Below are 26,481 nucleotides of genomic sequence, written 5' to 3' on the forward strand. Positions count from 1 at the left end.
ACTAACTTTCTCTGCTCTGGGATAATCCCTATCATTCCGGCTCAACGCCAGGATAACAAGACTACTGGCCGAGTTCGGTCTGATAGAGGAGTATCCCATGAGCATTACACTAGCGGATGCGTACTAGACTCTCAGAAGTCGCTGCACTTTTGAGGACTGGGCTCTGTTAAGATAAGTATGGGACCTACCGATTGCATCATGATAATATAAAAACGTTAGCGGACATGCACTAGACACCTAGAAGCCGCTTCACTATTGAGTACTGGGCTTTGGCATAACAATGATGGGAACTATTGATCACATCATGATATTATAACAACGGCTATTTAAAATAAAAACAGTGTCACTGGCCAACAGCATTCTTCTGGAGTACATACACCCTCTAGCTGACAGGCACAAGGGCGTAGTTCTGATATTTATGATCACAATCGTAACAAAGTTTTAGAATGTAATAATTTAAGATTTAGATTTTTTATTCTTTTGATGTTTTGAAATAAAATGGTTTGCCTATAAATTTACATGTTTTTATACTATAATTTTTAACTTTGTAACTTGCTACTCCTGTAAGGTCCGTGACCTAGAGGGGGTGTGATTTTAGCAGCCTTTCCATTGGTTGCATATGTGTAATTAATGTAGCAAGTATCAAATGTTTGTATCAGTCTGATGAAACAGTAGTAATACTGAGAAACGCGTTGCTGTGCATCTTGGCATTTAATAAAACACTTGTTTTTCTTCAACTTATTACTTTTTACTTTATTGAGTGACCTAATTCTACCACTGGTTGGTTTGTAGCAGTAGGGAGGCTTTCTAATCTTCCCTGTTACTGCGAGTGAAGAGGCACCACCAAACTTTGTGTTTCCTGAACTGTGAGGAGAGAGTTTTACCGGACAACTCTAAGGATCCGGTCTGCCCAGTTTGCATTACATTACAGTGCTAAACCAAATGTGAGTGTATATTATCTAGCATATGATTGTATCGTATATCCTGCAGAATTACGCTATGTGGCGCCTTCTCCATTTTTTCTAGAATTACTCTGAAGTGGATGGCCTTATAACCAGAAGAGAGCTGCCTATTTGTACATTTCAACATTTACATGTATAGCACTTTATATATTAACCTTTAATTACAATATAGACCATTGTGACAGTATTAGTGCATACTTGTATTATATTTGCATTGCATATTATTGGTCTATATATTTTCCACTATAGTAATAGCGTCCCTATTTACCCCTGTGAGTGTTTTTTGTATCCGAAAGGCAAAGAATGACTGGGGGAAAGGGGAAGTGGGAGGTATATTCAAGCCTTTGGCTGGGGTGTCTTTGCCTCCTCCTGGTGGCCAGGTGTTGTATTTCCCAACAGTAAGGAATGAAGTTGTGGACTCTCCCTGCCTTATGGAAGGAAACTATTAACCTCTAATCTGCCATTTACCCACATCACAATAAACCTAATAAATGTATTAACCCCTAATCCGCCATTCACCCACATTGCAATTAACCTAATAAATCTTTTAACCCCTAAACCGCTATTAACCCACATTGCAATTAACCTAATTAATCTAATAACCCCTAAACCGCCAAATACCCCACAACGCAATTAACCTATTTAAATGACTAAACCCCTAACCTAACACCCCCTAAATTAACCCCAAATTACATAAAATATTAAAATACTAAATTGCAATTAAAATAAAAAATCCTAACAGTACTTTAAAAAAAACAACCTAAGATTAAATTAAAATAATCTAAAATTACAAAAAATAAAAAGACTAACATTACAGAAAATAATAAACCAAATTATCAAAAGGAAAATAAATTAAACCTAATCCCGATGAAAATAAAAAAGCCCTCCCAAAATAAAAACACCCCCTAATCTAATACTGGACTACCAATAGCCCTTCAAAGGGCTTTTTGTAGGGCATTGCCCTAAGTTAAACAGCTCTTTTGCATTAAAAGTCCCCCCTCTAACAGTAAAACCCCCCCACCAAACCCCCCAAAATAAAAAAACCTAACACTAAAATATCCTAAACTACCCATTGCCCCTAAAGTGGCATTTGCATGGGCATTGCCCTTAAAAGGGCATTCAGCTTTTTTAAGAGTGCCCAGAAATCGCTAATCTAAAAAATAAAAATAAAATAAAAAAAATCCTAACTCTAAGACCCAAATAGGTACTCACTGTTCCTCAAGTCCAGCGGAGAAGGTCCTCTTCCAGGCGGCGGTAAAGTCTTCTTGGAACCGGTGACATCTTCCATCTTCATCCAGGACCAAGCCGGCGCGGAGCGTAGATGACCGTGGAACTGAAGAGCGGCGACCACGGAGCCATGGATCGTGGAGGATCCGCTTCGTAAGATCACCAGCCAATAGGATTTCAGTAGCTCTTATCCTATTGGCTGATTTGAATTTGAAGATATAAATCAGCCACGCTCCATGGCTCTGCGGTCACCGGTCTTCAGTTCCGCGGTCATCTCCACTCCTGCGCTGTCTAGGTCCTGGATGAAGATGGAAGATGTCGTTGGTTCCAAGAAGACTTCACAGCCGCCTGGAAGAGGTTATTTTTTAGAATAGGGATTTTGGGCACTTGTAAAATAGCTGAATGCCCTTTTAAGGGCAGTAAAAAAGCTGAATGCCCTTTTAAGGGCAATGCCCATACAAATGCCCCTTTAGGGGCAATGGGTAGTTTAGGATTTTTTTGTGTTAGGTTTTTTTATTTTGGGGGGTTTTACTGTTAGAGTGGGGACATAGTATTTTTTTTTAATGCAAAAGAGCTATTTCTCTTAGGGCAATGCCCTACAAAAAAAGCCCTTTTAAGGGCTATTGGTAGTTTAGTATAATATTAGGGGGTGTTTTTATTTGGGGGGGACTTTATTATTTTCATAGGGATTAGGTATAATTTTTTTATTTTAAAAATGTGGTTTATTTTCTGTAATGTTAGACTTTTTTTATTTTTTGTAATTTTTAGATTATTTTAATTTAATCTTAAGGGTTTTTTTAAGTACTGTTAGGATTTTTTATTTTAATTGTAATTTAATATTTTATTATTTTATGTAATTTGGGGTTAATTTAGAGGGTGGTAGAGGTTAATTGCGTTGTGGGGGTTTGGCGGTTTATGGGTTAATAGATTAATTAGGTTAATTGCGATGTGGGTTAATGGCGGTTTAGGGGTTAATAGATTTATAAGGTTAATTGCGAGGTAGGTTAATGGCGGATTAGGGGTTAATAGTTTAATTAGATTCATTGCGATGTGAGTTAATGGCGGATTAGGGGTTAATAGTTTAATTAGGCTAATTGTGATGTAGATAAATGGCAGATTAGGGGTTAATAGTTTAATTAGGAAGATTGTATTGTGAGTGAATGGTGAATTAGGGGTTAGTAGTTTAATTGGACATATTGCGTTGTGAGGGGTTGTCTGTTTAGGGTTTAATACTTTTATTATTAGTTGCGATGTGGGGTAATTGCGGATATAGGGGTTTTTACGTGTCGGGTTTATTTTTGGGAGGCGTGTTAGACTTTAACGGGAGATTTTTACTTTTTTTTTATTTTCTTAGGTGCCTGCAGTTTCTAACGTGTAAGTCACTGGCGACTCCAGAAATGTGTATTCACGCACATTTCTAAACATTGCTAGTTTATCCGACTTACGGCACTTTATGAACTGCTGGTGCCGTATATGTGTATCCCCGATGTGCGAGGGGAAATTACGGGCAACGTGGGTTTTAGCAATGTTTAATGTCCATTTAAATGTGTATTAAGCCAAATAAAATTATAGTAGCTAGCTGCAAAAACTTGCCAAACTATGGCCTAGATTTAGAGTTTGGCAGGAGCCGTGAAAACCAGCGTTAGAGGCTCCTAACGCTGGTTTTAGGCTACCGCCGGTATTTGGAGTCAGTCAGGAAAGGGTCTAACGCTCACTTTTCAGCCGCGACTTTTCCATACCGCAGATCCCCTTACGTCAATTGCGTATCCTATCTTTTCAATGGGATCTTTCTAACGCTGGTATTTAGAGTCTTGGCTGAAGTGAGCGTTAGAAATCTAACGACAAAACTCCAGCCGCAGAAAAAAGTCAGTAGTTAAGAGCTTTCTGGGCTAACGCCGGTTTATAAAGCTCTTAACTACTGTACTCTAAAGTACACTAACACCCCTAAACCGAGGTCCCCCCACATCGCCGCCACTCGATTACATTTTTTTAATCCCTAATCTGCCGACCGCCACCTACGTTATCCTTATGTACCCCTAATCTGCTGCCCCTAACACCGCCGACCCCTGTATTATATTTATTAACCCCTAATCTGCCGCCCACAACGTCGCCGCCAGCTACCTACAATAATTAACCCCTAATCTGCCGACCACAAAGCGCCGCTACTTACGTTATCCTTATGTACCCCTAATCTGCTGCCCCTAACACCGCCGACTCCTATATTATATTTATTAACCCCAAATCTGCCCCCCACAACGTCGCCTCCACCTGCCTACACTTATTAACCCCTAATCTGCCGAGCGGACCGCACCGCTATTATAATAAAGTTATTAACCCCTAATCCGCCTCACTAACCCTATAATAAATAGTATTAACCCCTATCAGCCAATCGGAATTAAGGTAGGAAAATTCTGATTGGCTGATGGAATCAGCCAATCAGAATCAAGTTCAATCCGATTAGCCGATCTGCCAATCAGATTGAGCTCGCATTCTATTGGCTGATCGGAACAGCCAATAGAATGCGAGCTCAATCTGATTGGATCAGCCAATCGGATTGAACTTGATTCTGATTGGCTGATTCCATCAGCCAATCAGAATCCTAATTAAGGTAGGAAAATTCTGATTGGCTGATAGAATTTTCCTACCTTAAGTAGGAAAATTCTATCAGCCAATTGGAATTCGAGGGATGACGTCCCTTAAAGGAGCCTTCATTCGTCGGTAGTCCGTCGGGCCAGCAGGATGTTCCGCGTTGGAGGTCTGCAAGATGGATCCGGAAAAAAGAAGATTGAAGATGCCGTTGATAGAAGACTTCAGCCGGATCATGGACCTCTTCAGCTCCCGCTTGGATGATGACTTCAGCCGGATCATGGACCTCTTCAGCTCCCGCTTGGATGATGACTTCAGCCGGATCATGGACCTCTTCAGCTCCCGCTTAGATGATGACTTCAGCCGGATCATGGACATCTTCAGCCCCCCCCGCTTGGGCTTGAATCAGGACATCGGAGGAGCTCTTCTGGATCGATCGGTGAACCTGGTATGGTGAAGATAAGGTAGGAAGATCTTCGGGGCTTAGTGTTAGGTTTATTTAAGGGGGGTTTGGGTTAGATTAGGGGTATGTGGGTGGTGGGTTGTAATGTTGGGGGGGGGTATTGTATGTGTTTTTTTTACAGGCAAAAGAGCTGAATTCTTTGGGGCATGCCCCGCAAAGGGCCCTGTTCAGGGCTGGTAAGGTAAAAGAGCTTTGAACTTTAGTAATTTAGAATAGGGTAGGTCATTTTTTTATTTTGGGGGTCTTTGTTATTTTATTAGGGGGCTTAGACTAGGTGTAATTAGTTTAAAATTGTTGTAATATTTTTCTGATGTTTGTAAATATTTTTTTATTTTTTGTAACTTAGTTCTTTTTTATTTTTTGTACGTTAGTTAGTTTATTTCATTGTATTTATTTGTAGATATTGTATTTAATTAATTTATTGATAGTGTAGTGTTAGGTTTAATTGTAGGTAATTGTAGGTATTTTATTTAATTAATTTATTGATAGTGTAGTGTTAGGTTTAATTGTAACTTAGGTTAGGATTTATTTTACAGGTAATTTTGTAATTATTTTAACTATTTTAGCTATTGTACCTGGTTAAAATAAATACAAAGTTACCTGTAAAATAAATATAAATCCTAAAATAGCTATAATATAATTATTATTTATATTGTAGCTATATTAGGGTTTATTTTACAGGTAAGTATTTAGCTTTAAATAGGAATAATTTATTTAATAAGAGTTAATTAATTTCGTTAGATTTAAATTATATTTAACTTAGGGGGGTGTTAGTGTTAGGGTTAGACTTAGCTTTAGGGGTTAATACATTTATTAGAATAGCGGTGAGCTCCAGTAGGCAGATTAGGGGTTAATGTTTGAAGTTAGGTGTCGGCGATGTTAGGGAGGGCAGATTAGGGGTTAATACTATTTATTATAGGGTTAGTGAGGCGGATTAGGGGTTAATATTTTTATTATAATAGCGGTGCGGTCCGTCCGGCAGATTAGGGGTTAATAAGTGTAGGCAGGTGGAGGCGACGTTGTGGGGGGCAGATTAGGGGTTAATAAATATAATATAGGGGTCGGCGGTGTTAGGGGCAGCAGATTAGGGGTACATAGGGATAATATAAGTAGCGGTGGTTTACGGAGCGGCAGATTAGGGGTTAAAAATATGCAGGGGTCAGCGATAGCGGGGGCGGCAGAATAGGGATTAATAAGTGTAAGGTTAGGGGTGTTTAGACTCGGGGTACATGTTAGGGTGTTAGGTGCAGACGTAGGAAGTGTTTCCCCCTAGACAACAATGGGGCTGCGTTAGGAGCTGAACACGGCTTTTTTGCAGGTGTTAGGTTTTTTTTCAGCTCAAACAGCCCCATTGTTTTCTATGGGGGAATCGTGCACGAGCACGTTTTTGAGGCTGGCCGCGTCCGTAAGCAACTCTGGTATCGAGAGTTGCAGTGGCGTTAAATATGCCTGTACGCTCCCTTTTTGGAGCCTAACGCAGCCATTCTGTGAACTCTCAATACCAGAATTATTTAAAAGGTGCGGCCAGAAAAAAGCCAGCGTTAGCTACGCGGGTCGTTACCGACAAAACTCTAAATCTAGCCGTATGAAAAGAAAAAAATAAAGTGAGAACATTTTAAATCAAATCACTCCTCTAATTTCTCTTTTAATAAATGTGCTAAAAATACAAGATTTTTATAGCCTTCTATATGCTGTTAAACTGTATGAGCCATCAAAGATGAATAATAATCCTACATTCTCATTGATAAAAGGAAAATTATAGTTGTAGAATTACCTGTGGTGTAACTATGGCATCAGCACGCACTACCATTATTTATAAAAAGCAAATATTTGAAAAAAAGAACATTCCTATAAATCAGACGTGCACCAACTAAAACTGCACACATATATATATATATATATATATATATATATATATATATATATATATATATATATATATATATATATATATATATATATATATATATATATATTATGTGTATGTATATATTTATATATATATATATATATATAATGTGTGTATATATATATTATGTGTATGTATATATATTATGTGTGTGTATATATTATGTGTGTGTATATATATATATATATATATATATATATATATATATATATATATATATATATATATATATCTATATATATATATATATATATATATATATATATATCTATATCTGTATGTATTTATTTACACACATACATACATACATATGCACACACACACACCAATACTAGATTATTTAATTCCTTAGTAACCAGAGAGAACTGTACTACAATGTTATGCAGCCTTCTCTGGCTGACATAGGGTTAATTCCAACGCCCCCACACAAGCTCAAAGCTGTACAAAGGCAGATGAATAACTTCCACTATAGGGATATGGTTCATACTCTCAGCTTCACATACACTGATAAAGATAGTTTTCGATGTCTAAGGGCTGACAATGTGTCTGCAGCTCTTGCCCGTGGCTTCCTCTACTAAGGAAAAGATTCATTCTGTCCGTTTTGTTCTCATCAGGTGCAGAGCAACACACAGTAGCAGGATATGGAATTATTACAATATTAAGAAAGTAACAATACAAAGCAGCTGCATGCTGGGGCCTAAGCAGATGGTAGATTTAACAGTGTTGCCTATTGAGAGCATTTACTTTGTTGATGCAAGGAGTCCAATAAAAATATTGCAAGAATTTATAGCCAATAGCAATGGTATTTAATGTAGCTAAAGAAAAATAAACTGGCTTTGGTATTTAAAGGAATAGAAAAGTCAAAATTAAACTTGCATGATTCAAATAGAGCATGTCATTTTAAGAAACTTTTAAATTAATTTCTATTTTCAAATGTGTTTCGTTCTGTTGCTGAAAAAGAATACGCACATATCCTACACTAGGGTAATCTAAATGACATCTATTAGGTCTGCACACCACTGGATTACAGCGGTTTCCAATGTACATATTGTATGTCCAAATTACAGTGGGTCCTAAGAGATGTGCTGGGATGTTATACATCCGGCTAGACCTAGGGATATATTAATCTGTACACGTTCCTAGGTACATTTACAGATTGATATATCCCTAGGTCTAGCATTGACACACACATACATACATACATACATATACACACACACACATATATTTATACATACATATATACACACACACATATATTTATACTTACATATACACACACACACATACATATATTTATACATACATACATATACACACACACACACACACACATCCCAGGACAGACTGTTTCGTGGTTTTTGACACTCATCAGCTGGGAGAAGGTTAGAATCACTGCTGGGTGAAGTTGATTCCGGGCAGAATACAACATACAGTCTGTCCTGGGATGGTTACGAATCACTGCACTAACCCTAGCTAAGTTTATAAGCTGTGTGAACAGCGATACTTTGGCGTAAAGGGAACCTGCTGGAAAGCAGACTGAAGTAAAAAGGTGTGTCATTGTGTACTTAATTTGCATATCTTACCCAGAATCCTTTGCTGCATTGGAAACAATGTAATTCAGAGGTTTTCTGTGGGAAAACAAGCCTCTGGGCCTGTCTAGATTTGTTAATGAACTACACAATGAGTTATTTTTTCTATATTTTGTGCGTAGTGGAGGATTTTAAACTCGCCTTTTATCTCCCCCTAATTTAAAATGTTGTTGTATTCTGCTGGAATCAACTTCACCCAGCAGTGACTTTAACCTTCTCCCAGCTGATGAGTGGCAAAAACCACTAAACAGTCTGTCCTGGGATGGTTATAAATCACTGCACTAACCCTAGCTAAGTTTTTATAAGCTGTGTAAACAGCGATACTTTGGTGTAAAGGGAACCTGCTGAAAAGCAGACTAAAGTAAAAAGGTGCGTCATTGTGTACTTAATTTGCATATCTTACCCAGAATCCTTTGCTGCATTGGAAACAATGTAATTCAGAGGTTTTCTGTGGGAAAACAAGCCTCTGGGCCTGTCTAGATTTGTTAATGAACTACACAATGAGTTATTATATATATATATATATATATATATATATATATATATATATATATATATATATATAAAAACACGGAAGGGAGCTACACTCTCATACCGGACCGGGTACACATCCCATGACCCTGCAACATGCTCAGCCCTGGGTACCACTGTTATATATAGAAAAAAGATATTAAAGCAAAATGGCAGAATGGGACAAGCCACCATATGATTACAAAGAAAAAGCTAATTGCTTTGTCCTCTTTGGTATTCTTTGTTGAAAAGCATACCTAGGTAGGTTTATGAGCAACAATGCACCACTGGGAGCTAGCTGCTGTTTGGTGGCTACGCATATATACCTTGTCATTGGCTCACCTGGATGCCTTCAGCTTGTTCCCAGAAGTGCATTGTTGCTCCTTCAACAAAGGATACCAAGAGAATAAAGCTAATTTTGAGTTGGTACAGTCCTGGCAGGGTATCAGCGAAAACTGAAATTCACCCATGCACATTTTAATTTTGACCTTTCTGTCCCTTTAAACGTTCCTGATTCAGATAGAGCATCTCTCTATTTACCTCTTTCTCTTGGTTTTTTTTTTGGCTTAAAACGTGTCCCCTTTCTATTAATGCATACAGAAGTATGCACAAGAGTGTGCATGTGACTCACTATCAAGCACTATATAGCAGCATTGTGTGTAGCAATGTTAAAGAAGCAACCTGTAAGGAGAGCTGTACAGTACAGTTGCTTCAGCCAATCTATGGTGAACTAAGCTAGTGAATAGCTACAAGCACTGTTTATTAACCCCTTAAGGACCAGCGACGTACCCTGTATGTCACTGGCCTTTTTTTGGGACTTGATTGTTTTATAGCGCGGTCTTGCCACCAGCGTTGAGACTGCTCTATTCCACAAAGCCTGCTGGAGGGAGGGCATTAATAGCGTGTTCTTGCTAGACTTGTGCTATTTTGTCCTGAAAAAACCCTTAACGACCAGTGACATACAGGGTACATTGTGGTCATTAAGGGGTTAAAGATAACTGAACACAAACTGAAAGTGCATCTGTGTTTGGATAGGACTCATAGGCATCCAAATAGTGTGTGTGAGTAATAGTAAGTGAAGGTACAGCAGGGGGTGTTCCCTGTTTTATTTCAACACTGCCTGTTGAACTCCCTCTACAGTTAATGCTACGTACATTCAGGGCACATGCACACTCCTTAGCCTCATTCAGTATGCCCTAATGAAAAAGGGGTTAAGTACATAATTGTATGTTCTACCTGAACCATGAAAGTTTATTTTTAACATTCATGTCCCTTTAAAGGGACATAGTGCATGCTATCTGAAACAACTTTCTAATTTACTTCTATTAGCAAATTTACCGTACTTTGTTCTCTTGGTATCTTTTGTTTAAAACAAGGACGTAAGCTTAGGCGCGTGCATGTGTCTGGAGCACTTTATGGCAGCAGATATGCAAAAATGTTATCCATTTGCAAGAACACTGTGGCAGTACAATGTCCTGTCATGTAGTGCTCCAGACACATACCTAGGTGTTTCTTCAACAAAGAATACCATGGGAATGGGAACAAAGCAAAGTTGATAATATAAGTAAATTGGAAACTTTTTTTTTCAATGCCCTTTAAGGAAAATATTAAATATGAAAATAAATAATCAATAACATCATATCCATATATTCCACAATCAACCAGGGGCGGTTCTACACAGGGGCCAGTGCCCCTGTAAAAATGTCCCTGGCTCCCCCTGTGGCCCCACCTGAGCTGGCCACTGAGCTGACTGAAAAATACCGGACAAGATCAAGGCTATTTATCTGCTTCCCTGTCCCTGAAACGCTGTCTAGTCAAAGCTTGGGGTTAACAAAGTAAAGTAAAACTTGTGCCCACTCCCCTTTCAGAGATGTGCTACAGTTCCCGAGTTGTTGTGGGGGCGGGGCATCTTACAGCTGCAGTCTGCAGACAAGTGTTCCAGAAGTGTCACTGGTTTGTTTTGCAGACGTTCTCTCTAGCCTGTACACTGCCAGAACAGAAGAGATGTAAGTCTGCCCTCTCACCTTCACAACTCTGCTGGAGTGTTTTCCTTATTTTTCTAATGTATGTAAATAATTATTTGACACCATTTTCATTGAATTTGCTATCTGAACTATGTAGCACTAGCTAAGTGCATAGTCTTCTTTTTTTATTTAATGTTTTTCTACTCAGTGTGTGTATGTACTGTATGTGTATGTGTGTGTGTATGTATATGTATATATATATACTAGTCCTAAAGCCCGTTAACACGGGCCGTGTTGTGTTATATTTAAAATATTCTCTCTCTCTCTCTCTCTCTCTCTCTCTCTCTCTCTCTCTCTCTCTCTCTCTCTCTCTCTCTCTCTCTCTCTCTCTCTCTCTCTCTCTCTCTCTCTCTCTCTCTCTCTCTCTCTCTCTCTCTCTCTCTCTCTCTCTCTCTCTCTCTCTCTCTCTCTCTCTCTCTCATATGACGGCTTCAGACAAACTCTTGTCTTTTATTATATAGGATATATATGTGTGTATATATATATATATATTTGTGTGTATATATATATATATATATATATGTGTGTGTGTACAGTATATATGTGAATGGATGTGTGTGTGCATATATATATATATATATATATATATATATATATATATATATACACACAAATTATAAATATATATACATTTACACACACACACACTCGCATATATATATAATTTGTTTCCGTTTTTTAATGTGCCCCCCTGATTAACCACTGGCCCCACCTTGGCCCCCCCAGTAAAATTTGTCTAGAACCGCCACTGCAATCAACGGTCCACAGCACCTCAGTAAAAGCTTCACTTTATTTAAAGACAATAGATAAAATACAGAATGTAACGTTTCGGGGATTCCCCCTTAATCATACATCATGTATGATTAAGGGGGAAACCCCGAAACATCACATTCTGTATTTTATCTGTCTTTAAATAAAGTGAAGCTTTTATACAGAGGTGCTGTGGACCGTTGATTGTGGAATTGATGTGAAGGGACCTGGCAGTATCCCTGGTTGACACGGGCACCATATAAACACTCGGACTGCTGTGCTATACATTGAGCAATATCATATATGTGATGTCAACAGAACATCATCCACAAACAGATCCCTGTCAGGCAATACATTTTCTAGTTCATCTTACAGTGAAATGGGTAATCATACCAATCATTCTTCTCTAAACAGAACTATTTCAAGTGAATTCTTCCCTCTAATATGTGCTCACTGGTAATTGTTAACACAAAATATAGTTGCCATAAATCAAACAGGAAAAAGTCTTAATAAAAAAATGATCAATGGCTTTTTAGAAATTGTGGAGAAAAGATTGTAAACAAAATAATCTCAAGATGGGGGCGTGTCTAACTAGCAGCAGAGATGGCTGCTATTTTTTATGGCTGAGCAGAAGAGTTTATAAATCCGCTATTTATTACTCAGAAGACTGGTGATCTTGGGCACTACTTGGCATCAAAGGGTAGTCCGAGAGTTACTGAGCAGATCACACTATTTTTTTGAGAGAGATTTCAGCCCGGAACACCTTAACTGATGAAGTGCGTAGCGGAGGTCATTTAGTGGCCTAGGCCTTCATTTCGCCCTCCCTATATTCCTATGGATCTAGGATTAACAGCTAGATACGCTGTATAACTTTTAAATATCTGTACCAGTGAACCGTCAGATGCAGCAAACATTACAAACTTTCAATAGATAATGGAACCGAGACATGTATCCCTTTTGGGGGAGGTAGAACGTATATTCCAAGATTTCCTTATATGTCTTACAGAGACCCTGCACTTTGAATGGGGGAGCGCCTGCAACAAAGTGTCATCGAAATTGCTTAACCCAGAGGCAAAATCAACCTTACAAGTGGATTCCCACCGCATCAAACCAGAGGTCGTTGAAATAGTGTACCAGGCAGAATGTGCAGCGACAGTCCCACAGGGCAATAGAAACTCCATATCGTTGCATGACACAGACGGCAGTGGTGCGCAGGGAACAGGAGCTGCTAAGATGAGCCGTGAGATTGTAACTTGGACTTCACTTACCGATCAACCCAGCTCCCTGATCCCAGGCCTGAGACGCGGACACAACAGGAGGAGAGATCGATTGGTGGAGGTGCTGTTCACTCAGAGCCGGAGCCCACAGATGCTGGGAGCCGGTACAGGCGGGGGGACGCAGCTCACCCGTGGTGGACTATTAGGTCCCATCTTGAAGCAGCGGCTACACGAATTTGAGGGAGCTCGCTACACATTATATGAGCCCGAGGCCAGGGCCACATCCACGCTTGTGAGGTATCTCAGTGAACTTTTTGATCTGTCCCTGTGTCCCAGATCAGGAGTGGGGTAACACGTTATCCAGCTGGCTAGGAGTCAAGTAAACACTCGGGGACAACTTGTTATTGACTCCCACACTCCGGGACATATTGTTTTTTTAGACCTATGTCCCAAATTCATTTTTCCCCACCACTATGTCTATTAGCGCTCTGTGTTGGTCATGCAAGTTGATACCTGTAAGGGGAATGTCCATTATGTTACACGAGAGAGCTAAGTGTACCTTCGTTTAAATCACTAGCTTAGTCTGTACTAATTTATTATTCATGTATGTCACCAACCATTCTGTATTGCTGATATTCAATATGTTATTTATACCGGCTATAGGAAAGTAAAAGGGGTCAACACCATATATTTTCTTTACCATGCTCCTATGTGATTTTGTCTTTTACCCTGATTGGCAGATGATGAATATAATACAAGGAAGTTTTAATGAGCAACCTTATATATACCATAATCCACTGATTTAAAATTTCAAACCCTGAGGTTTCATTATATGCTTCATATATCTCAAATATGTAAAAATATTGCAAAAATAATCTGGTGATTTATTTGGGCACGACTGATACTGTAGTTAGCTATTATTGTGTGCACAGTTGAGTTGTTTTTTGTTGTTGTTTGTTTTTTAAAAATGTGAAGCTGACTTTCTTATTTACTCAGTCCTCCTTCAAATGTGTATATAACCGTGCATGTCCTCAAAACTTCACTGGATCAGGGGTTATTGTTTTGATCTTTCACACACACACTAATTAGATGTATACCCTCTTTTGCCATAAGTAAATATTTGGCCTATAGGTAGATATTAGATGGTTCTCTATTTTAATGTTGTGTCATATGCATTACTATTGCAAATAAGTTATTGCAGATTGCCATCTACTGCTCTGAATTTTTAAACCATATATGATTGTAAATATCTAGCTGAACTGCACCTATGGTTCTTTCCAGTCCCATATGGTTACATCCAAAGTTTATAAATTTATTTCCATGTTTGATATGTTGACGGTTGATAAGTTTTAGGGCCCATAAGTGGCCTAATAATACTATAAACCTCCTTCTATAGATCCTAATGATTCCATGAGTGGTCCAAAAGTGGCCCTATCTGTTTGGAGGAGATAGAAAACTGAGGGTCCAAGTTATATATGTTATACGTATACATTACCTTATTGTCATATAGATTGCTAAATGTATAACCTTATATGTATCTCCTGTACTATTACGTGTATGCATCTTTTACCCTCAATAAAAATTAAAGTTTTAAAAAAAAAAAAAAAATAATCTCAAGATGCTGCTTGAACACAGATGAATTAAAATACAGAAGTCACACATCGCCCATTTCTGCTCAAGCAGACTTTGTGTGTTTGTGGCTGATGTTAGCCACACATACAGTATGTGATTACACTCTACACAGGAAAAACCACAAATATTTTGATGCAACCACTGTCACGTCGTTATAGTGAAAACAAGTATGCTGTACAGCAAGCCAAACTGTGTATTCCTAATGCCATAATCTCATAGCTGATAAAGACAGGGGAGATTAACCCCTTTACTGCCACAGACACTGCAAAATAGTCTGTTGACAAGCAAATAGTTATATATTTTGTTGATTCATCTGTAACCTTACAGTGCATAATATCCATATCAAACACATAAGATGAACAACCTTTTGACATAGGAAAATGTCTTCTTTACAATTAATGTAAAAGAATGGAAATAATATGTATATATGTGTGTATGTATGTGTATATATACACACACACACTTGTTGCTGTGGTTTATGAAGTAGGGTTTAAACGTCTAACCCTACATTATACAAAGTTAACCTGTAATGTACAGTATAAATATTGTAATTATTTGTATGATAAGTTATGACTTATGAGTCCATTTTGGTAGTTCCTTCTTCCTGTGAGGGTGTTTTGGAGTTAAACTTTTTCACCAGATTGAGAGTAGTTCTCAGACAGAATTACATGGCATGGGATAATTAAGTTGGATGCTCTCTACTGTTGCCCCCCCCCCACACACACACACACAAGGACTGCCCCTGCTTCTTATCTGAATAAGCCACACCCATGAATTGCCAAAGATTCCCCTGCACCACTCTTGCTGAGACTGCCCCATAACCACCAGCCAGGTCACCAGAACTCCTTAAAAAGGACATGAAGACCAACATTTATGATTTTGATAGAGCAGTGGTTCCAGAATTTTTCAGTTCACTACCTCTTGATTCTATAAACTCATTAACCCCCCCCCCTAACAAAACCCATACAAATATGTAGAACAGGAGCCCCATTTATTAAAGCCCGGATGGAGAAGATTCACCTCTGGGAACTTTATCCACCAGACATTGCGATGAGTGGGTAGCATCTGCTGCCCGCATTTAACATTGCACAAGCAATTGATTGTGCAAGCGTGCCTCCTGCTTTTGCGTGGCCAATCACGCAAAAGCAAGGCTTGTTAATCATTCCTAATGGATCTCGTGGTCTCCTTTTGTTGAAGGAGCAGCAATGCCCTACTGGGAACTAACTGAACACATCAAGGTGAGCCAATGACAGAAGGTATATATTTGCAGCCACCAAACAGCAGCTAGCTCCCAGTAGTACATTGCTGCTTCTAAGCCTACCTAGATATACTTTTCAACAAAGAATACCAAAGAGGATCAAGCAAATTAGATAATAAAAATACATTTTATAGTTGTTTAAAATGGCATGCTCTGTCTGAATCATGAAAGTTTAATTTTGACTTTACTGTCCCTTTAGTATTGTCCACTGTTCACCCTCACTCCAGCCACCAGCCTTTTCAGACTTCGATATATATCTACAAATGTTAGGATTTTTTTACAATCCATACTTGGCTGCGAGGGTTACAGAAAACAGAATGTAAGACGATAGGGTGTGTACCACATGATTTAGCACTTTACCAGTCAGGAAGGTTCCTTTTGAGATATAGCACTCTAGCCATCTGCCAAATTGCCTAATGTGAACTCTGGTTATGATTGTTCTGCAATGACCATTTTCTATATGTATCTTCTTACAACCTATGTACATTAGACAAGGTGTGTGTTTTCAGTATATAAACTTGCCAATAGATTTGACTGTAAAGAAATTAAATATACCTATATTCATCATTGCTTACTCGTTTCTGTATATCATAATATTGAAATGCTCTAAAGGCACTGCAGCCCTGTTTGTTAGCTAATGGGTTAATAAAACTTGATTTTATATGTGTCGCTTTTCTTCACATACACTTTATTTGCAGAAGGTGAATTTGTATTAATTCTAAATGTATCCTTTACAGAGGCAATATACGTATGACCATCTTATTGAGCAAAGACATTTATAGCAGTATGAGAACCTCTTGGTCCGCTACAAGTGAAGAGCTCTGTTAACCCTTTGACGACCAGGTTAATTTGTCTACATCGGAACAACTTTCCGATGTACACAAATTGAAATCACACGATCGCAAGACTTCAATGATAGGATCGGGTCAGGGGTGCGTCCCTTGGACACTAGGCACGCCATCCAGATCGTGATCGCATCCATGAAGCGCCGTTGGCTTCAGGACAGCCAAAACGGCTAGGACGTTCTATTCCGTCTTAACGGCGCTAAAGCCCGGCGTGGTTTGCACAGATTAGAACGCCATAGCATCCTTAAAAGGTTAATAGCCAGTGTTCCCTCGTCAATCACAGAAAAAAAAAGGTTCCAAGACAGTATCAGGTATAAATAACAATAACTGCTCAGACTAAAATACCTGGAGGCTCTATAAAAATACAGACAAGCACTACAGGTATAATTACAGGGATTCAGTGTTAGACTGTTCTGGAAAATCATTATAAACATTTATTATTTAACATGCATACACATTTTTTGTATTTAAAAGGATTTTAAATCCAGTAATGGTTCACACTAGGGTAGTGGCCCTTTATGAGTGTGTTTCTTCAAATTGGTGATAATTCTCTGGAAAAAACAACAAAAACAACTTGTGATTGCCTATTTTACTTTTTTATACATTTAAAATGTTACTTTTAAGCCATGCTTTTTTTGAGTTTTAGGTGCTGCTTACATATAAATCCAAAGGTAGGTCATTTTTAGTAAAAGAAAACAACAAACACAAATGATATATTGTTTTTGTTAAGCAGGCACAGCAGAATCAAATAATACCATTTTTTTATTTATATATGACTATACCATTACTTTATGTATATACCATTATTTTATGTATACATAATATGACATGTCCGAAATATGTGTGAAAAAAATGCATATTTTTATTACAATGTTACTAAAAGTCTTGTAAACAATACTGATTGTTTCTTTTTCTAAACTCTGCTGTAAAAAGAAGAATTGGGTATATGTTTACTGTATAACTTTGATCAGATGATTCAGATAGAGCAACAATTTTAAGCAACGTTCTAATTTACTCCTATTATTTTTTCTTCATTCTCTAGGTAACTTTATTTGAAAAAGCAAGAATGTAAGCATAGGAGCCGGCCCATTTTTGGTTCATCACCTGGGTAGCACTTTCTGATTGGTGTCTAAATGTACACAGAAATCAGCAATCACTACCCAGGTGCTGAACCAAAAATGGGCCGTCTCCTAAACTTACATTCACATAAAGATTTCAAGAGAACGAAGAACATTTGATAATAGGAGTAAATTAGAAAGTTGCTTAAAACTGCATACTCTATCTGAATCATGAAAGTTTAATTTTGACTAGACTATTCCTTTAAAGGAGCTAAGCTTGAGGATTGAATACTTACCCTTTCCATGCAGCTCCCTTATCGTGATGGTAAACTTTACATCTTTTCAAATCAGGTCCGGACTTTAACTGATCACTTCTAATGAAGATGTTCTATAACTTATTTTTTAATCTAGCCGTACCATTCTAATACCCCAGACTCCTGCCGCCCACTTCAAAACTCATATTTTTTGTGAGCAAATGGTTTGAACTGTTCTCCAATCAGTGATCAAGCCGTACAGCATTTTTTTTTTTCTAGCTAGAGCGCAGATTAAAACCCTGCTAAAATATCACTTAGATTACAAACCTGATTTTAAAACATGTAAAGTTTGCAATCACTTTAAGGCCTATGCATCAACCTGGCAATTCCAGGTTTCCTGTGAGTGGTGATGTCACCTGCATCCCCAGATTTCCCAGCAATGTCAGGCCACTAGACTACCAGAGATGTGGGGCTAAGTGCAGTAGAGGCCACAATGAGTTCTGAAAGAAGCCCCCCCCACCACCACCACCACCAGGGATGGTTGTCATCCGAACTAAAAGCATTGTGCGGCTGATGAGCATGTATCGCCATCCGCAGTTAAGGAGTTTAAAGAAAAGCAGTTATTTATTTTCTTTTTTCCCCAAAAAAAATAGATTAACAAAACTTTACTGCTCATATACAGCATAGTATTATTTTTTTAAAAAAAATGTATTAAAAGATAATGAAATTCAAAATTAAACTTTCATGTTTTTTGTTGGGTTTTTTTAAATTGCTTTTTAAACAAACAATTGGAAAAGGACAGCTGCTATTTATGAAGGATTGTGCCTGGTCTTTTTATGTAAACTATATACATGTATATGAGTCTGTGGTTGGCTCACAGGGAAATGAAAGGAAACTTTAAAATCTGTCATTGAAGAAAAAAAAGTACAACTGCAGCCAATGAAACCAAGAAGCATAGTGGTAGAAGTAGATTTGTGTAATACATTCACTACTACTCCCGGTCTACACTGGCTATGAATTCACAGTGCTCTCCAGGGATAAAAATATAGAGAGAATGTCTCTATTAAATAACAGACATTAGAGAGATTTCTCACACTGTTTCATCTTTAAATAAACAAGACTGCTGTCCAACGTTTGAAAAAAAAAAAACACTATCAAAAACATTTCTGTATAAACTGCAATACTTATAGCCTTGCTTATGTCAAATCATAATTTTAAAATGGTTTTACTTTATCAGAGATTCCTAACACAGCAGTCCTCTCCCATTAACATGGACAGGAACAGGTGCACATAGGTCTCTCTGTCAGCACAGCTTCTTACAATAAAAAATACAACATAAGATGGTTTTACAACAGGTTGTGCACAAGAAGCAGTGACTTGTCTGTGTACTTGTAACACTGCTGTCTTGCTAGGCTCACACAACCTATGACTTACTAGAAAATAACAAGACACATTAAACACTTTGCAAATGTAATATAAAATGTTTTTTATGCATAGCAAGAAAAAACACAACTACTTTGCAATATACATTTATGATTTAGTTTACTTTTTTCCTCTGAAAATTGTGGGTTTTCCTATTTAGAGACTATGCAAGCCTAACCCTGCTACAGATGTGTCCCTAATTGGTCTCAGCTGAGGTGATAAGCTACTACAATACAACAACAATGATGTAACAAAGTTTGGATTGGCTCCTCCAATTTAGACAATTGGCGGGAGGGTGTTTGGTCATCTAATAACACATTTTGAAACAAACATAGTTTTAATATATACACTCAACATATATGTTAATGTATTGCAATATTACAGAAAAGTATTGTATTAAGCTTTTTTATGTCCCTTTTTTAAATGGGCCTGATGAGTGACTAGTGAGAGAGGTAAGTATATTAAAGCTGTAAACTGTAATTTATATGCATAAATTATAAATAGTATTGTTATGCTGCAAGAAGCAGAATAGATGGGATAGATTATATGATTTAATGTCCCTTTTAAATGTAACCTTTCTGTTTCTAACTAGTATAGCAAGTTCAATGGACAGAATGATAAAGTAATTGGCAGATTATAGTTAATATATAAATTAATATTACTATTTTAGAAGTTGGTCACTGATAAATATATATTATTTAGGTCAAAGTGAAAAATAAAAAAAAATACATTGACCCTTATAAATAAAAAAATCACTAATTCCTTAAGATCCTCTAAAAATTTAAAATAATAATAATTATATCATGCTTATGTTACTGTGCCTTTTCCAGGCCATAAAAATCAAAAGAGCACACGGCAGGCTTCACAAGCCTAAGCCGGCCACATATATGACCCTAATTTGCAGTCTGTTACCTTATCATTTCTGTTAATGCCAGTCAATAGACAATTTGTTAACAGAACAAACACCACACACAAGTCCGCATTGGTTCCTCCAAAAAAGGATGCTACTTTGCCTCTCTGCCACCTAAATTGTGGCGGTGTTAAATCATCCCAATTGACAGTCCCTGCTTGTGCGAGACTGGCAGTGCATGAGCAGCAGGTGGCATTGCACAAGCAGTGGCTGGGAGCACAGGTTCCCAGGAGCAAACCTTTTCTACACACAGCTTTCAATAAATGGAGCCCTAAGTCCTCACATTATAAATAAAATACAGGTGTTTAATGGAAATATCAATGCACCAATCACACTACCAATTAAATGGTACAGTAGTTGATTTTATTTTGCTGCTATGGTAGAAGCTTTACATGAAAGTTTCTGTTTAACATAAAGAGTAGTGGATATGTGGAATGGTGTGCTGGCTGGATTTATACTGAATTAGAGGTGAATATTACCTGGAGATTATATAAAGTCTGCACTTACAAATATAAAAATGCATAGATTAATAATGGACAAAAGTCCTCCTGTTTCTGTGTGTACAGATTTTGGACCCACGTGGGTTTTTTTTTTCCTGCATGCCACAGTGCTCTAAAATTATACAAAAGGAAAACGGTTTTCTTCTATGAGAATTTTTAAAAGACAAAGCAAAATGTTAAACCATAGCTGACAGTAAAAACATTGTAATTACAAGATTTTCATGCAGTCCACCAATCAACACCTTGTAACAAGCCTTTTCTACTGGCGTAGAAAAGGCTTGTTACTGTCATTTTGTTAGCAATATATTCATTGTCTTGCAGAACTGGAAAACCTAAAATTCTCAGACTTAAATTACAGGAAAAGAAGGCAAAATAATGAAGTTTTTTGTTGTTGTTTACTACACATAATTAAACATTGTATCTTAAAATGTAAAAAAGTTTACTGTCCTTTTACACACGCAGTCTACTTATCCAATGTTCCGCTATAGAGGGCTGTGACACTCTCTGGTAGCCAAGAGTTAAAAATAGCACCTGAATACCAAGTGACTTTCCAATTACAAACCTTTGAAGACAGTTAAAATCTTCTAGTCCTATAAAGTGTTTTTGATTATGTCCCTTACTTAATCGAATTATGTATTAAAACTATTACTATGTAAAATGAAACAGATACACTTTGTTGATCAACACAAACATAAACTCTGTAATTACACATTTAAAATAGCTAAATATAAAATTATATATATATATATATATATATATATATATACACACACACGCACGCACACAAATATTTGTTGTTATTGTGTTAAAATAAGTCTGCCACACTTCAATAAAATATGTTAAATTCATTTGTAGGAGTAGTATTTCTCTGCAATACCTTGGTTGTAGATAACTCTCCTTGGGGGAAAGTGATGTAAATTGAATTTAGTGTCGGTATGAATTTAATTCCCCAGAACGGTAGACAGTTGCCAGTGAAAATGATTGATGTCTCACAGCACATTTACTAGGTATAAATCAGCAAGTGTTACTAACCTGTGGCCAACCTCCTCTATTTAAATAGAGAGCTAGTCAGTGCAATTAGTGTAGAGACAACATTGCAGGCACTGACCAGATGTGTTATTGTTATATTGGATTTATGCCTCATGATTTCTCTGCTCAGTAAATACCAGGCTTTGATTGCAGGTTCAGCAGTTGCAGATGTATAAACATGTGCAGGTATGTCAGTGTAAACCTGTGTTGCAGGCAAAGGAAGCAGTGGGTTGTTGTTAACCTCATAAACAATGCATGTTATCTTAGTTACATGTGATTTCCACTATAACCTGTATAAGACATGACATGGGCAGAGTTTTGAGATATAAGTTGATAGGAAATACTATGCTGGGATGTCTCCTTCACATCACCAATTATCCTATCACTAACATAGTGACAGGACCTAAAAAACTACAAACGTGTTTAACCCCTGGCATCCAATAGGGTTACTTCACTAAAAGCAGCGTTCAATGGCATCACAATTGGTTAGTAAGGTAGCTGTTATGTTACATAATATCATAAACAATTACATGGTTTAGACAATATTATAACCAGAGCTGTGTGTTTTACAATTCCCTTTGTAGGGCCATTAATTGAAGAACAAATAGACTGATCAAATATCAATCATTCATTGGCCATTAAGGTTTGGGAACTTTTAAAAGGATGCTCAGGAAACATTTAAGTCTTTTTGACTCTATTATGTAGCTTGGTTGCTTAGATGAATCAATGAAATCTCCAGATTTGAAAAAGCCTAGATTATCAGAGGTGGATGTACATAGTATAATCACAGAATCCATATACATAATAATGGTGCAGGAAAAATAAACCACAAGCATCCAGCAGATGCACATCATACACACGGAAGAACTGAGATATCTGGAATTGTCACTCCAAGAGGATTTCCTCTAAGCATGGGCTGCTGCAAGAGGAAAACAATGGACAGCAGGGGGGACATGTGTGGGAAATATATATATGTATACTATAGAAAAAAGGTGTCTTACCCAGTCCTCGAAGTGCCTGCTCCCATTCTGCAGCAGATCCTCAAACTGGATGGTGCAGTTAGCCACAAAATCATCATACCCTATTGGGGCATCGTGGAAAACAGCCAGCTCTATCTTGCTGCCATTGCAGACATCCGTGGAGAAGTCATCATTCCACGCAGGGCTGTTGGTCTTCTGCTTGGTGGAAGTCTGGCCAATCCTGGAGTCATCTACATTCACAGCTATGTAAGGGTCCAGCAGGAAGGTTTGAGGTCTGGAACCCACTGCATGCCTCAGTGACCAGGCTGTGGGCTTCAGGTTCTCAGCCTCACCTATCCTGATTTTCAGCAAGCCATTGAAAATAACCATGTTGGTACCAGCTGTGCCTCCACCTTATCTGCCCACCCTCTGATTGCACCAGGATTAGTACAGATCTGGTATTTTACCTGTATTCAGCCTGCGACACCCACTGCATGCATGTACAGATGGGATTTCTAACGGAAAACAAGGGGATGTCCTCAAATGCAATGAATATCCACATGTAATCCTGGGGGCGGCCAGGGAGGGTGGGTGGCTGTCTTGTTGTTTTTGCGGTTCCTTCTACCTACCGTGTTAGATAATCCATGCAAATGTTGGGTACAATCTGAGCTTTAATGTTGCTTCAGTGTGAGCCGCCCCCTTGTCTTGGCTTGCAGGGAGCTCACATCCGCATGCAGACGGGATCCTCCTCAGATCCCAAGGGAGCAGGCTGTACCAGCTGGTACCATGCAACATGCATAGGCTGGGGCAGGTCCGGCTAGGGGGGATTCGGGGTTGGAAATCGCCAGATCGGTGCTTATCCCCCCTGGATGGTTTGTGCTGCTGCTGCTGATTAGCAACTCCCCACCTCTCCTCCTCTCCTCCTTCCAATGCAGGAAATGCGCAAAAGACGTCAGTGAGTGAGTGTAGCAGAGGAGGCTGACACAGCCAGAGGTGAGCTGCGGCTCTGCCAGCCCTGTGTGATCACAGACACCCGCTATCTCCCATAACCAGCAGCCTCTGTGGTCTGTATTGTGCTCCGGAGAAAGTCCAAGACTGTGCGTACTTAGACAACACTTCAGCCTTCAAATGAGCCCTCCTCGGGTGGTTTTAGACGCTAACAATTATGGGCGCTAACAGAGAGTGTCACAAAGATACATTTAAAGGGTGGCGGACATATTGGAGTCGGATAGAGGGTGATCTTTATCTAATATTTATTTATGGTCTTAATTGAACCCCTTTTTATTGAGAATTGGGGTTCTGCAGTAATCCAGGGGCATAACTAGACCTTATTAGACCTCCTCCTCATTTCAACAGATCACCAAATCCCCACATACTGCTGTTATATAATTGTACCCCCATAAAAGCTACATCATACCTGAATAATAACAGATATTATATTCCCTATATTCTACTACATCTTTTCCAAGGCTGGATAGGCGGGTCCCCTAGAAGGCTGGGCCCTGTGTCAGCTGAGACTCCTGTGGTTATTACAACCCTGACAGGGATGCACCCCTAGAGATTTACTGTTTGACTGCTAGAGAAAGCTTCAATTTATTGTGCACAAGCCCTCTATGGTAGTAAATGCATTCATTCTAGTGTTTTAAATATATTTACTTACAACTTGTATATTAGCCATTTTTTTCTGTTAAGTCTAGAAAAAGTTTTAGGAGTTGATTAATTTTTTTTTACTATTGTAGCCTTTGAAACATTTTAGATACAATTTCTCTGATGGTTGGAGACTCTATTCTCAACACCTCACCCCAGGTCCGCTGCCTTGGGGTCACACTAGACTCAGAACTCACATTCAACCCACATATACAAACGCTTACTAAATCCTGCCGTTCACACCTGCGCAACATTTCCAGAATTCGTCCCTTCCTTACTCAAAAAACTACAAAAATACTTATTCATTCCCTCATCCTGTCACGCATTGATTATTGCAATCTACTCTTAAATGGCCTTCCAAAACAACGCCTCTCCTCCCTCCAATCTATTCTGCTAGACTCATCCACCTAAGTCGACGATCTACATCAGCTGCCCCGCTCTGCCAGTCTCTACACTGGCTCCCCATACACTCCAGAATACAATTTAAAGTATTAGCCCTAACCTACAAAGCACTCAGCAGTCTAACTCCCAACTATATTTCCTCTCTCATCGTGAAATACTCCCCATCCCGTCCTCTTTGATCAACCTCTGACCTATGTCTCTACACTCCTGTTATCTCTACATCCCATTCCCGCCTCCAAGACTTTGTACGTGCTGCTCCTGTCCTCTGGAACTCTCTACCCCGCTCCATCAGACTGTCTCCAACCTTGTATAGCTTCAGAAGATCCTTGAAAACCCACCTATTCAGAGAGGCTTACCATCTCTCCTCCATCCCGCATCCGAACCAAGCTAATACATGTACATGAACTGCCTGACTCACTGCTGCAAATACAACCGATGTAACAAGCTACCCCAACCTTATGTTTCTGCACCCTAAACCTATAGACTGTGAGCTCTCCGGAGCAGGGCCCTCTTCCTCCTGTGCTAGATTTGTTTAGTCTTGTTATTTTTTGTATTGTATCACAAATCTTTGTCATTGTATACCCCTATCATTGTACCCAGCGCTACGGAATTTGGCGGCGCTATACAAATAAATGATAATAATGATAATGTAAATTAAATTAAATACATACAGGGATGTCCCATGGCAAAAATAAGATGCTCTTATTCAAAAGGTTAAAGGAACTTGACCAGACGTCCTGTTTTTAACAGGATTGTCCCATTTTTTTAACACACTGTCCTCAGACATTTTTGAAAGAATGTACCTTTTTTTATCATGACTGGCATTCTGATGTCCATCACAGCAATATGGCATGCAATATCTGCAGGCTGCAACTGTTAGTAGCGCTGTATCTGGGGAACTACAGTTTCCTGAATGCTGTGGTAGTGGGTGCGTGTAAAACGAGGCAGGAGATGTTTGAGCGCCTTTTTGGTGGTGTCTGATTGGGAGTGGGAGGCTTGTGAGCAAAGAAAGAGTTGAGCAGCAGAGACAGAGCTGATGTGAAGAGCTGTTTCAACTTCTTTGCTGAGCTGTTTTGGAGTTCTTAGATGTTGCAGACATTTAATCCTTACTGTAGGCCATTTTTTGTGAGAAACAAACACATATTATATATTTGTTTTTATCTGTAGACCAAGTAGATTGACTCTATACCATTATTTTATGTATATATATATAATGGCACGTGAGAACTGTACAATAAAGAACTTTTTCAAATCAGCGACTTTGGTTATTACTGCAGTGATCAGCTGGCTTGATGACATCATCATGCCCATTGCAGAGGGGGCTC

At 38.5% G+C, this 26,481-nt stretch overlaps 1 protein-coding gene across 1 annotated transcript in view; it reads right to left on the reverse strand.

Annotated features, from left to right (window-relative positions):
* PRKCE (protein kinase C epsilon) overlaps window positions 1-24,004 on the reverse strand; it is a 941,255-nt gene extending 917,251 nt beyond the window's left edge. Inside the window, 1 exon segment of the mRNA XM_053712727.1 lies at window positions 23,150-24,004. Within this exon segment, the coding sequence (XP_053568702.1) occupies window positions 23,150-23,497 (348 nt within the window). The 5' untranslated portion in view covers window positions 23,498-24,004.
* Between the last annotated feature and the right edge of the window lie 2,477 nt (window positions 24,005-26,481).

The sequence above is a fragment of the Bombina bombina genome, chromosome 4, assembly GCF_027579735.1.
Source record: "Bombina bombina isolate aBomBom1 chromosome 4, aBomBom1.pri, whole genome shotgun sequence".
NCBI lineage: Eukaryota > Metazoa > Chordata > Amphibia > Anura > Bombinatoridae > Bombina > Bombina bombina.